The sequence below is a fragment of the Labrus bergylta genome, chromosome 15 (genome assembly GCF_963930695.1).
Source record: "Labrus bergylta chromosome 15, fLabBer1.1, whole genome shotgun sequence".
In the NCBI taxonomy this organism is placed as follows: Eukaryota; Metazoa; Chordata; class Actinopteri; order Labriformes; family Labridae; genus Labrus; species Labrus bergylta.
In genome coordinates this window covers 7,064,827-7,079,189 of record NC_089209.1, presented here as the reverse complement: position 1 = coordinate 7,079,189, position 14,363 = coordinate 7,064,827, and the positions used below count along the sequence as shown (strand labels likewise).

The following is a 14,363-nucleotide window of genomic DNA, read 5'->3' as shown; positions in this document are numbered from 1 at the left end:
TCGGTACATATGTCTTATATTTATTGTCATACACATGCTAGACAACATCTTTCGATGACTTGTCCAACACTCAGCGTTTATAGATTATTTCCCATCCAATGAAACGATTCCTTAGCTTGTGTTTTGTGTCATTACGATAACTCCTGTGAGCTACTAAGCAAAGTGCAGGCTCTAAAAACTAGCTCGTTGGTTAGCATCTCCACCATCAGTGCTATTGGCTGCTGCAAATGCCAATCAATATAAAAAGAGTATGAATTGGCTGGTTTGACAGTAAAAGTGTAAATATATGAAATCTAGAATCCTTTTGTTAGCCATCCAATCGGGACTTTAATCTGTTTTTCCATGTACTTGGACCAAACCAGCAGGTGTCCTTGAAGGCCGCATGTCTCTGCCCTTGAACTCATCATTTGTCTCTTTTGTATTTTTTTTCCTACCAGCAGGGCTTGGGGCGCTACCACTGCCAGTGTCCTCCAGGCTTCGTGGGCACCCACTGTGAGATCCAGAGGAACCAGTGTGAGAGCAAACCGTGCCAGAACGGAGGACAGTGTCACGCGGTGTTGGACAGTTTTGTGTGCCAGTGCCCGCCAGAGTTCGCTGGACAGCAGTGTGAGGTGAGTCTGCTGTTTGAACTGATCTCAGCTCTGGATTATTGAGGCGATCGTTATTCTGATGGTGGTGTCAGTTGTCATGTCATGATTAGACTCCAAGAAGAACCCAACAACAACATGTATGCTGTGGTGATATGCTGACGACATGAGTTCTTATTTGACAATTTGTGTTTTTGAAATTGAACACAAAGTATTTATTTAAGATCTGCAAGTGAACACACTTAAAGCTGATTGCCGTTTGTTCCTATCATCTTGTAAAGTATAAAGTATGCTCTACGCCCAACAAGCCCATAGCTCAGCTTTGACTGCAAACTTCTCTTGTTATCAATAAGCGTACAAACACACACACACCACACATGCGTGTCCTTGCTGCAGGCTTTTCTATTTGAAGTGTGTGTTTGGAGCTGATGTAGGTTAGCCGTGAGGAAGCCGACACTCCCCTGCATCTCCTGGGTCCTGAATGGAGGACATTGCTGGTCAGGAGCCAGTCCTGTTTTTAGCATCTCTACTATAAATACGAGCCTCTCTGAATGAGGTGACGCTGGATTTCTGCCAGCATACTACACGGCTCTAAAAGCCTGCTATGGCACGGTGTACATTCCTGCCCCGCTGTGCCAAAGCTACAACGCCCGCGACTTCATATTTCAATGATTAGTGTCTCCTTCTCCGGTCCGTGGAGTCAGAGTGTGTATTGGTGATGAGCGCTGAATGATTTTTTTTTTTAGAAGAAATAAGGACAGCTTGAATCCCTGCAGAAATGCCACATTTACTGCTTTTAATAGGTCCAAAGCTTTTGGTCCGAAAACAGAAATATTAGGACAGCTATTGGATGGATTACCATCAAACTTTTTGACCTCAATATGACGGATCGCAGTGACCTGGATCATCCTCCAGCTTCTCCTCTAGTGACACAGCAGGTTGGCTTTTTGTCATTTTTGAGTGAATGAGCAAAGATGTGGTGATGTATTCAGCTTGGAAAAGGTTTCTGATTCATTGAATTCAAGTGGAAAAAAATACCTGCTAACTTATTCCATTCTCATAAGTCACAGTTAGAGAGGTAGTGATTGTGAAAGCCAGGACCGAGAATTACAATTCATGCATCATTCTTTGTAATTCTTTGGGTCTGTTTTTGGATTAAGCTTGGTCACATGATGTATTTAATTTGATGCATCAAATGTTACTGCAATAAATCCTGTCAAGCATGTCACTAAACTTTCTCTGAGAGAATATAAAGCTGAGTATATTTGCTTTTAACTACGCGAACGCCTGACATCAGCCTCGCGTATCCTGCGGTGGTTTGGAGCGTTGGTTGTGCACTTTCTCAGAAAATTAACGCTATGCAGAATGCAACCACTAGGAGCACTGTAGAGTCGTTTTTACACGGTGTGATTTATGTGGTGCGTGGGCCCGTTCGTCCTCTGAGCGGCACGGTGGATGTGGACGTAGGGAAGAGGGTCGTTGTTGTGGTCGTCTCAGAAATAACAAAACCATCCACAGTTAGCTGGATGGACTGAGCTGCATTGACGTTGATGAATGAATGACCTTCCCCTCTCAAAGAAACGAAAAATAAGAAGAAGCTCATGCATACATTTTAATGTTTAAAATTGTGGCATTTCTAGACGTAGTTTAAACTTGAAAATTCTGCTCGTAATACACTTTGAGAGCAGCTATCTTTAAAAAAAAAAAAACGATATTTATCTACAGATGTGTTCATAGTTGACCACGAGTGAATCTTGTGGGTTCCCTCTTCTTCAAATATATTCCCCGACTTGTTTACCACACTGAAACACGTCTCCTGCTCTGTGAGCGCTGCACACGGTGAGACTAATGCACCCCAAGATTTATGGGACTCTCTTCCCCTCAGACACGCTCCTCTGACCACACACGTACAAATAGTAAAGAAAAGAAATGTATGTGGCCCTGACACTCGGGGTAAAATAAACCGTGTGACCCGCAGACTTCACTCACACTCGTCTCTGACAACGAACGGCCGGGTTCAGCACCTTAAATGGCAAACGGGTGCAACTCAAAGTTTACGCACAGTAGCCTACTGTTGACATAAACGGAGAGATTTTTGTACTCCATGAAGAAATGGAAAACGTTGTCACTACGATCTCTAGAAGGGTTCTTTCTGTTTCACAGTGGAATGACAGATGTTTTTTTTTGCCCCACTGTGGCTCTGCTTTAGTCCGTATTTGTTGTCATTATCATCTTCTTTCTCTCTCTTGTCAGATCAGACCTCTGTCTCAGAGTGTTCGCTCTGAATTGACTAAGATGTAAAAGCAGAAGTGAGGATTCCCAAGACGAGCTTAGGGAAAAGATTCTGAGGCTCGTCCTCTTACCTTCACTGTGTTCTGTGCAGCAGCATGAGCAAAGCTAAGGCGTTCACCTACACAGACTTTCATGTGGGGCGGCTGTGGCTCAGTGGGAGAGTCGATTGCTGCTTCACTGGAATGTTGCGGGTTCAATCCCGAGCTCCTGCAGCTACATGATGTGTCCTTGTGCAAGACATTTAACCACAAGTTGCTCCCACTGCTTTGTTGTGTGTGAACGGGTCACAATTCACCACTTCAGTGTGTTAATGGGGAGGTATGAGCTCAAGTCTGTTCCCCATGTGGCTCCACTTGCGTCTTGAATCGTTTTTTCTCATCACAATAATGTGAAACCATTGATGTCTGATAAATTCAGCAGTGTTTGAAAGTTACTGAAGTTGGCCTGTAGCCAATGGTCAGCTCGTGTTTCCTGATTTCCTGTCACCTTCCTGCACTGCTTCAAGAGCTCTTTTTGGCAAGACACTTAGCCGCTGTCTGACCCAGAGGAGCTCCTCAGAGGTCGCAGAAAGACGGTTTGTCGAAGATTCAACTTCTTACCTGGGAGAAATAAACGTAAAATGTGAAGTACTCAGTTTTTACTTGGATGATTCAGGGCAACAAATCTGTGCTGTAAACATGACATTGACACGTTTTCTGCAAATTAAGTTATCATGAAAAAATTTGACACTCATTTTAACAGTTTAAACACAAGATGTGATGTTACCTTTTCATTCATTTAGAGCTGGTAAATCTTCAGCTCTGTTTTGCTCCTAAATGCATTTTTTTTCCTTCCTTTCTTTAGCAGTTGAATATTCCACTTTGTTCAACTGCTATTTCTTAATTGCTGATGTTTAACTTGTCTGCTGTTTGGTGCTAAACTGGAAGTTGTTTTCTTTAAATGTTTGTCCAATGGTCGATGCTTGGAGGAGTGTGAGTGAGTCACAACTGTAAAATTGCCATCCAGAGACAAAAAAAACCGCCCAAACACTCTTTATAAGACGCCCTGCAGAGCTAAGGAGGTTATCATATGTTACATGGGGGAAACCTGATTTAAGCTGAATTTCCATTTTTGTGTTTTAGATTTCTTTTCTTGATATTGTCTGAGTTGTAAATGTGATAATCTCTCTCTTTTTTTTTTTTTTTTTATAGATCTCCAGCTGGTTTCCTTCTGATGCTTGTGATCCAAACCCCTGTGAGAACGATGCCAAGTGTCACAGCATGGATCAGGACTTCTACTGCGCCTGTCCCGAAGGCTACGAGGGAAAGACGTGCGAGCGGCTCAAAGAGGACTGCCAGAGCAGGCCGTGTCAAGGTGACCACGATGACACAGTATTTACTCATCTATTGTGGGGAAGAAGTGCAACAAATTTTAACCTCCCCCCCCCCCCCCCCCCCCTTTCTCTTGCAGTGATTGACAGCTGCACTGTTGCTATAGCAACCAACGACTCGGCAGGAGTGCGGCACATCTCCTCGAATGTCTGCGGCCCACGAGGACGCTGCATCAGCCAACCAGCAGGAAACTTCACCTGCGCGTGTGACCCGGGGTTCAGCGGCATGTACTGCCATGAGAGTGAGTACAGACCCCCCCCCCCCGAAGACTCATTATTTCTTTGAAGTTTTGCTCAAAGCGTGAACTATTTTAAACCTTTCCCCTGAACTTTTTTCCAGATATTAACGACTGCATCAACAACCCGTGTGGAAACGGCGGGACGTGTATCGACGGGATAAATTCCTTCCAGTGTTTCTGTCCGGACGGCTGGGAGGGTCGGCTCTGCGACCTCAGTGAGCTCCTCATATTTACTCGTCTTGTCGGTCTCTCTTTGAAACATTGTAAACAGAAAAGTCGTGGTTAGAGTACACATTCATGTCTCTGTACCTAGATGGACAACAGTTTGAAAAAAAAAAAAAAAAAAGACTGAATCATGTACCTTTTTTTTCCCCCAGATGTCAATGAGTGCAGACACAACCCGTGTAAGAACGGCGGACGCTGCGTCGACCTGGTGAACGACTTCTACTGCGAGTGTGCCGACAAGTGGAAGGGCAAGACCTGCCATTCCCGTGAGTTATGTCTGCTCTGTGTCAACGCGCGTGTTTATGTTCAGAGCTTACTGTGGCCCCAGCTCCACGTCTATGTCTGTGTATTTAGACAGCTAGGACCCTCCAGTCCTACTGATGCTTCGTACCAAGAAGTGTGAGGGTTTGACACCCGTGTTTCTGTGCCGTCCTTGTCCAGGTGAGAGACCGTGCGATCCGACCACCTGCAGTAACGGAGGCACCTGCTTCGACCACGGGGATGTCTTCCGCTGTGCCTGCCCACCTGGCTGGGGAGGGAACACATGCAACACAGGTGAGGCCTGGAGCAGCTCTTTAAGACGTTGTGATGATGTCACCTGAAGTGTGTATGTTATTCTGTTTTTCGTTGCATTTAAAGAGACACACACACCAAAACGGAGCGTTCTGAGAGAGCTGGTTTATACAGGGTCACAAACCTCCTCTGATGCTTGATTCATGTTATATTTTGACCAAAGCACAGCACAGATGTTTCATTTAGACCACATGGGGTATAACATGATAAGAGATGCAATGTGCAGGTATTTAGTTCAACATTGGAATAACATTGTGCAGTGCAATGAACAAAAAAAGCCGCAACTGGAAACGGGTAGCTGATAGCTTGATCTTCATCTGACGGCATTAAAACGTTGTGAAAGCATTACACCTGCTCTCTATTTAAATGTGAGAAAGCATTGCTTGTTTACATCAAATAATTGTTTTACTAATGACAATACATTCACAGATTTGTGATGTCTTTATTGTAAGTGCTCATTTAGTAAAAAACAGATTTATTGTGCAGCCTTTGTCTATTTAGAAAAATCCATTAAATATCTTAAGAATGGCTTTCATTAATTTGGTCAGTCCGATGTTGTGATGGCGTTTATGTTTTGTTTGGGAAAATGGCTTATTTTGGTTTTGTAAATTATTGAAGGTTATTTAAGTTTTGCATTGTCACAATATTACTACAACACACAGATTATTCATAAAAGGCCTTTGCAGAGTTTTAGTGGAAAATGTCAGCTCTCAGGAAGAAGAGTTGTAGCTCTATGTAGTGCTGCAACAAAAACCCTTGTCATATTTGATTTATTGTGTAAATATGCTGCACAGTATTTCTAATCCTTGACTGATACTTTTTCTCTCCTCCCGCAGCTAAGAACAGCACATGTGCCTCCAGTCCGTGTTCTAACAGTGGAACCTGTGTGGGCGGAGGAGACACCTTCACCTGCATCTGCAAAGAGGGCTGGGAGGGTCCCACCTGCGGCCAAAGTTAGTTTCTCTATACAGTATGACTTCATATGAAAAATAGAATTACACATCCAGACATGAGATACATGTTGTACCCTTCATTTGTAACTTTTTGTACCCTTTTAAAACAGTGTTTTAATAATGGCTTTGTTAAACTGAAACTGAACTATCTTTATACACATTCACTACAGTTAGTGTCAAACTACCAGTGTAACAAAGTACAAGGACCTGCTAGCTCTGAGGTTCTATGAATGTTATGTCTTGAAAGGCATGAAATATCAAAAACTTAAGAATTTTTTTTTTTTTTTTTTTAAATGATTTAGCCAATGGCTGATAGTGATGTTTCTTTAATTAGTAATGTTTTGTGTCTGCGTTTCAAATGAGATTTGAAAATCTAAATTATTGTTAGTAGTTGAAATGTCACTGGAACATGTCTTAGGGAGCACTCACACTAAGCAAACTGTGCCATCCCCAATCATGTTTGACCCCCAAAGTCCATTTTGATTGACTAGTACGTTTCCTTGGCCCTGGTTTATAGACAGCTGAAGGACGGAGGCTTGGAGCACAAGCATGGTGCAGAACATGGACATGATGTATAGCCCATTAAATCCTTTCATTCCTCTTTTCAATCAAAGGGTTCACGATGGTCCGATGCAGAGGTCAAGTGTTTACTCAAAAAATGTTGCAGACGCAAATATATAAAGTCGGCTGGATAAAACTCACAAGAACTCAGAGGTCTTCTCTGACTATCTAGTAGTACGACGTGATGATATATGTCCAAGAAGTAACTCAGGGCCTGAAGGAATGCGAGTGCAGGCCAGAAGGGGCCTGGGGCTACGAGACAATGTGCTTTGGCACAGTATGGGGCAAATGGGCCTAATGTGAGTGCGCCCTAAGACTCCCACAATGCCAACATTTTTCTTTCACTTTTGACCATGAAAACCAATCTGAGTTATCTAACAGGTGACTTCCTCTGCCCATTGACAAACCTATATCTGAATCAGCAGATATTGGCCGATACCGATGTTTAGCATCAGTACAAAAAAAAAAAAAAGAAACCTCAACACTAAACATCTCTTCTTTTGTCCTTCTTCTTCAACAGATATAAACGACTGCAACCCTCATCCATGGTAAGTCCTGGTGTCTCCCTCACACACTCGGTGACATACCCAAACCTTCCTCCCCCCCCTCTGTTATCCCTCGTCTGGACACTTCACACAGACCTTGGTGTGAGGCTTGAAGGGCTGCTGAGAGCCGTGTGGAAGCTGTCCTCAAAGTGGCATCTTTCACAGGAGGGTGCTTACATATTGAAAAGAACAGAGGAAGATTGGGATGTAGGATTTTTTTTTTTTTTTTTTTTTTTTGGGGTCCCACCTACCCCATGGTAAATTCAGGTGGGGGATGGAGAGGTGATGGAGATTGCGGAGTGGGGGCATTATTGTCCACTCTTCCCATGTGACCTGGTGGGTGGGGGAGGGAGCTGGGCTTTGAGGAGAGGCACGATGAGAGGCAGGGAGGGGAGGGACTGGACACTGCTATTAGCATCTGAAAGGTGGAGGCTTGTACTGCTGACTCCCCCTCTTTAACCACATACACACACAAAGGATGTGTTTTGTTGCAGCTGGAGAGGATGTGGCTCTTATATTGCCTCATTTCATTTTTTATTTTATTTCTTTCTTTCCTCAGTTACAACGGCGGGATCTGTGTGGACGGAATCAACTGGTTTCGGTGTGAGTGCGCTCCAGGTTTTGCCGGACCTGACTGCAGAATCAGTAAGTATTTGATATATAGTACTTTTTTTTTTACTTACACACGCTTTCAGACACACAAAGGCCATAAGATAAATCACAGAATCATTAAGAAGATGTATGGATGGAGCGAGGAAAATCACTAGAAGAAAAATGGGTACAAGACAGAGATGGACACTTTCAATGTAAGACCGGGTCTCCGCCCTCTCCCCTTTTTTCTTGGTCCTTTAATGCCCCAGAGGTCAGAGGTGGTCCCTCCTCCACACTCACACAGTCACACAAACACACTGAAGACAAATTACCCAGTGACCCCGAAATTCTTCTCCTCCGTTCCTTTGTTCGAGCCGGATAGCGTTCACCTTTTTCTGTCAGGCTTAGGTTTGAGAACTCTCATCCAGATTGTGTTCATGTGGAATCTGGACGACAATGGTCAAGATTCCCGTGGATTTAAAGTGAATGGTACAACCGATATGTGTCACAGCTGCTCCAAAAAAACAACTGTGCAAGTTACTTAAATGATGCCCAGTTTACACATGTATGAGATAAATAAATGTTTAGCGAGAGTTCAGTCTTGTTATCGCTGGAGTCTTTTAACAAAAGAACATTGGGAAATTTTCATTTGACAAGTGCTGAACTCTAAAGGAAAGAAAGTTGGATTTTCAACCTCTTCTGTGAGGATATACAGTCAAACCTGTTTTCCTATTACCAACTAAAATAAAAGGCCAACTATAGATTTAGTTTTCAAAACAACACAGCACAGTAATCAATGGATTACCAGAGATGTTTTGACTAACTGGTGCTGGCATGTTGCATCTGGCTAGCATTACAGAAGACAATTTGTGTCTTTCTGGTGACAGGCCTTTACTTTAAATAAACGTTGTGGTCCACAGTCTGGTGTCCAATTTTAAATGTGATGCTCTCTTTCCCTTTGCAGACATCAATGAGTGCCAGAGTTCACCCTGTGCCTACGGTGCCACCTGCGTGGACGAGATCAACGGTTTCCGATGCATCTGTCCGCTGGGTCGAACAGGAGCTCGATGCCAAGAATGTAAATGCACCTCTTTTCCCTTTCCTCCTTACCTCTATCCTCTACTTTAAGTCTTTAAATAAAAGCAATATGTGGTTTATGTTGTCAAATGTATACTTTGTGTTGTTGATACAGGACTTTTGATTTAAATTGGTCATCTATAAATACAGGAAATCTGCACAAACTCATGTTTCTAAGGTTCAACATGTCCTCTTCTCTCTGTCTGGTTGCAGTCATTGGTATCGGGAAGGCTTGTCACTATGCCGGGCTGCAGTTTCCCCACAGCAGCCGCTGGGAGGAAGAGTGCAACAGCTGCCATTGCATCAATGGCAAAGTGGAGTGCACAAAGGTAACATTTCCAACAAGTATCTGCTGATCCTCACTTATAAATAAACAGTCTGAAAAAGGAAATACAGTCACCCATAACCAGTCACTACTACCATAGAGAAATATGCTCAATAATCTGACAATTTAAACAAAATAAATTGAATTATTCAGACAAACTATCATATACCAGAGATTGTATAAAACAAAACATGAAGATTTGGCTTTGGGGGAAAATGTCATGGACATTTGCACATATGAACTCAAATCATGATAACACACTCTCTGTGTACATCAATGCTAAATTGATGTACATTTTTTTTACAGAGATATCACTTTTGTGTGGGTCCTTTGGGAGCTCAGCTCTCCTTAGATCCAAGTGGGTGGGGGAGGGGGCTCTTTGGAAAAAAAGCTGGGGACCCCTGATAATCATTTTAAGCCCTAAAGAAGATGATGGCAAACATTCGCTGATTGTCATAAAAGGCTAAATGTATAAAATACAGTGTACCCGATAATTAAAGTGAATAATGTGACCCTGTGAAACCAGGTGCTGTGTGGTCGTCGACCCTGCCGGATCAAATCATCAGGCGAGGATCCAAGACATCAGACCTGCCCGGCTGGAAGGCAGTGTGTGGAGCACAGCTACCTCACCTGCTTCTCTCCGCCATGCCATGAGTGGGGGGTTTGTTCCATGTCTGGACGCTCACTTCAACAAGCGACCACAATGTGCCAGCCAAACAACGGGCATTTGGACAACAGCTGCGGCCGGCTAACACTTGTTTTCAACAGAGACAAAGTACCAACAGTAAGTCACTTCTGTGTTCTTTCTTGGTGAAGTGGAGCTTTCATTAAGGCAATCTCAAGTCGGGTATTTTGTATTGTTGCTGATCATTGTTTTTATGTGTAAACACAGGGCACAACAGTGGAGAACATCTGTTATGAGCTGAGGTATCTTCCTGATACCAGAAGCTTGGCAAAAAAACACAGCCTCCTCCTGCTCTGTGACCTCTCTCACTCCAATCAGGACGCCGTAGAGGTGGCTATAGTAAGTAGATGATCCAGGCTACGGTTATTAATTAGCAGTTTGCACTTTTTGCTAGTCTTATCTTTTTACTTTTTACTTTTATCCTTTTCTACTTTTACATTGTTTCTCACACCTTTCCAAACACTATGATACTATACGATATGATACCCTTTATTGTTCCATTTAGGTTATCTCCAAGAGCTGCACATGTTTAGCTGCCTCCAGAATAGTAATAATAAAAAACAAACAATAAAAGCAAACAACAATCCACATGCAAACAAAAAGGGACACACTAATGAAAACAACGTACTGCATATTGCATATAGCAGACTACCTCATTTTTACTAAGAAGCAGTAGGAATGAAGGTCATTCCTGTTTTTCCATCATTTTTCCATTTTTGGTTTGGTTTTCAGTCTTTCCAGCCAGAGGATCTACCAGACCACAGTCTGATCCAGCAGGCAGCCAACGCCATAGTGGGCACCTTGTCCAAGCGGCACAACAGTACCATCATGCTAGCGGTCATTGAGGTCAAAGTGGAGACACAAATCATGTCCCCTTCAGTGGGTGAGTAATAATTAACTCTTAACTTAAGGTGTCCCACAAGGCTTTGTTATGGGCCCCATGCAGTTCCTGATTAGTGACCTTTTACTACTTAAACTGATTTCTGTATCCTTTATGCTTCTCGTGATGTCAACAGATTACCTGGTGCCTCTACTATGTGTGCTCTTCTGCTTGCTCTGCCTCTTCTGCATCATTGTATGTGTTTGGTGGACACGCAAACGGAGAAAAGAGCGCGAGAGGAATGTAAGATCAGCTGCGGACAACAACGTGAACAACCAGTGGGAGCCACTTCGGCTCATTGTGGGACGTGAGCAGCAGCAGCAGCTGAAAGAGAGCAACAGGGAGGCTGAGCAGGAACGCAAAAAGCTCATGGGCCCCTCCTGTCGGACGTGTGATGATGGAGAGGAGGAGGAGGAGGAGGAGGAGGAGACAGAAGGTGAGCTTGAGCTCGAGGAGGAGTGTAGTGGAGCAGAGGCTGGAAAGCAGCAAGTTTATAAGTACTCTGAGACTGCAGTGAAGTCCAGTGAGGGAGTGATCTGTACCCTGCACAGCTCCAGTTCATCCCTCAAAGCGCCCCACCGGACCCAAGGCTATAGTCCCAAAGACAACCGCTGGAAAAATGTCCGTGCAGCCTTGACAGGTCAAAAAGACCTCAGAGACCATTGTGTATAAGAAATTTAAACAAAGGACTCCCAATGTGGAAGCGAGAGAAGCAAAAGAAGCTGCCAGGCAGCGACTATTCTAATTTCTGAACTACTTTTGGAAGAAAAACTGGCTTTGTGTTTTAATAAGCCATTCTTTGCTTTGTTTTCATATTTTTTTCATCACTGTCACCTGAAATGATTTTGAATCTAGGAAGCCAGAGCACAGTGAGCATCCTTTTTTTTTTTTGCTTCTGTTCATTTTTTTCATGTGTACAGAGAAAGCAGAAATTAAAAAGATTTTCAGGAGGCAAAAGAAGCTTTCTGCGATTTTTTTTTTTGTTTATGGAATTTTTCCACGGAGAAGAGAACAACCTGTAAAAAGATTTTTTTTGGTTTACAGATGATTATGATTTTGTTCAATTATCAGCAGGCTCCTGTTCAGTGTCTGTGAGGGGGGTCGACACACAAAAGAGACGGTATTGAAAGAAAAGGACTGTTGCAGCCACAGTAACAGAGGAAACCCTGCCTTTGCTCTGTCTCTTCCACCTGTGGCCGTCATGCGCCAGCCTTACCAAAACATTTGGCCTGGAGGGGAGAGGGGACAGAAACCCCAGTGCCTACTATGTGGCCTTCCATTTTGTTTTCTCCTGTCTCTCAGTTGTCTTGGCTGAAAGCTCTGTTTGAGGATTTTTTGCAGTATTTGAGTTGGTAGCAAGTGCCTTTCTAAGAGCCGTGTCGAGGCTTCAAGTCGCGCTGCCCAGTTTGACCTCCTTGTTCTCAAATCTCAAAAGGGATATAAGTGTACATTTAGAGAGTTCAATTTCACAGCAACGCCATTCAAGGTATTTGTTCCAAACAGAAATGAATGCTCTGTACATATGTGTAAATACTAAAGGAGTCGCTGTGTATATTTGAGATAAGTAACTTAAAGACAAGTCACACATTTTTATTATTATTATTATTGTTATTATTATTATTATTATGATTAATATTATTTTTATTTTTTTTACAATGCCATTCCTTTTATTTATGCCAGTCAAAGTAGGCATGTTTTATAACACAGCGAGGTACCACCTGTGAAGGAATTTTTGAAGGGTTTATAAATGGTTTGTCAGCAAGGATGCATTTATATTTTTTTACACTAGATTTTTGTTACTCAAAACAAAATAATGATCTTTCTTAATTATCTTATCTTAATTTTTTTACTTAAAGATTTTCAAATAACTGTCCCCGGGCAGATCAACAAACTTTGCTTTTTCCATTTTAATTTTTTCCTAACTCTGCACTATGCAACACTACTGTATGTTTTATTTTTTTGATACAATCCAAAATAAGTTTTACTGCTAAAATCTTTGACCTGGATGTTTTTTCACCACAAATAAATCCCAGTTCCTTTGCACTTCATTTCCTCTCTTGAAGGTAAAATATCTGTACAGAAAACAATGTCTAAAACGTTTTCTTGGTCTTTCAGAACGGCGTCGCCATATTGAAGAGAAGTATTTTTAACCTGGTGATTTTGACAGTGGAAGTCAAAACTTTGTAAAAAAATAAAATAAAATAATAATAATAATTAAAAAATCCAGGAAATAAAAAAAACGCTTCAGTGATGTCACAGTATTGATTTGCCTGATAGCTAAAGAAAATGCCCACTGTGACATCACAAATAGGGACGTGGCCATAATGTAAATGTACTGTTAATTTTCTGCCAATAATTTAAAAAAAAAAAACAGCCATCTTATTCTTTAATATTTAAACCGGTAGTTGCTAACCTTTGGATTCTTTAGTTAAATTAAACATGCTTTCTATTAAAACTTTTTGTTATTTATTCTGGATTATGTTCAAAAATAACAAATGAAAGCGTACCTTTTTGGCAGTAAATGACGCCAAACTATCAACATTATAGCCTTAAGTAGTTCTGAAACCATTTCTAAACCCGTCACAAAGCCCTTTTGTTTCAGGTGCCTTAATGTAATGCATACTTTGTGTAATCAACGGTCATCTTTTTTATGTTGTCGGTTTGTTTTCACTATTAAGGAAAGTAACTCTTTAAAAGTGTGTGTGGTGTAGAGTGGCGTGTTTTATTCGCCTGAGTAAAGAGCTCTCCTCGTCTCACTTTACTATCTCGGAGATTTCTGGAATAAAACACTCAATGGAGGCTTGAAAAGAAATAACAACAACCATGGCTATTGGGAGTGTCATGAATGTGGATGTCGGTAGGTCAAATCATGTTTGGCTTTAAGGCTTTAATGAAGGGAACAATATTTGCAAATGTTTTGCTACCATGCAGATGTTTTTTTTGTTTTTTTTTTAAAGTTACCAACTCAGTTCAAAGTTACCCCTTTTCATATCATGTCATTGTCTCAAATCGCCATCGGATTTTTCTGTAAATGGGACATCGCAAAATAAAGAATTAAAGATGCATCACTGCAGGTGTTTAAAGCTGAAATGCATATTGTATACATTTTATTCTACAAGGGACATTGAGTTCATTTTATACAAAGTGCAAAGGTTTCCATTCTTTTAGTGGATGTTTCATTGTTCCAAATAATCATCCCAGTTATTTATTAAAGCAGTTTTGACACATCTTCATCGCGCCTGTAATATTTGGTTTACAGTACACAACATTGGAAAAGCTCTGCCGAGTAATCATCTCACCACTGGAGGCTGGTCTGCTGGACATCCATATGTAAAAACGTGTTTAAGAATCAGAGCAGTTCACAAACCCTGACTACAGATCTGCTCATTTTCACTTTCTTTGAAACATATCACACCGTGGTGGACTTTATATCACACAATCAGAAGGAGAAGTTTGTCTGG

At 41.9% G+C, this 14,363-nt stretch overlaps 1 protein-coding gene across 2 annotated transcripts in view; it reads left to right on the top strand.

Annotated features, from left to right (window-relative positions):
* jag2b (jagged canonical Notch ligand 2b) overlaps positions 1-14,135 on the top strand; it is a 49,797-nt gene extending 35,662 nt beyond the window's left edge. For both annotated transcript variants that reach the window (XM_020639931.3, XM_065963822.1), the window contains 15 exons: positions 438-611; positions 4,070-4,232; positions 4,329-4,490; positions 4,589-4,702; positions 4,865-4,978; positions 5,154-5,267; positions 6,122-6,238; positions 7,320-7,347; positions 7,904-7,989; positions 8,900-9,013; positions 9,226-9,341; positions 9,864-10,121; positions 10,230-10,361; positions 10,755-10,905; positions 11,039-14,135. In XM_020639931.3, the coding sequence (XP_020495587.3) occupies positions 438-611; positions 4,070-4,232; positions 4,329-4,490; positions 4,589-4,702; positions 4,865-4,978; positions 5,154-5,267; positions 6,122-6,238; positions 7,320-7,347; positions 7,904-7,989; positions 8,900-9,013; positions 9,226-9,341; positions 9,864-10,121; positions 10,230-10,361; positions 10,755-10,905; positions 11,039-11,574 (2,379 nt within the window). In that variant the 3' untranslated portion in view covers positions 11,575-14,135. The remainder of the gene's footprint in view (positions 1-437; positions 612-4,069; positions 4,233-4,328; positions 4,491-4,588; positions 4,703-4,864; positions 4,979-5,153; positions 5,268-6,121; positions 6,239-7,319; positions 7,348-7,903; positions 7,990-8,899; positions 9,014-9,225; positions 9,342-9,863; positions 10,122-10,229; positions 10,362-10,754; positions 10,906-11,038) is intronic.
* Positions 14,136-14,363: the final 228 nt, after the last annotated feature.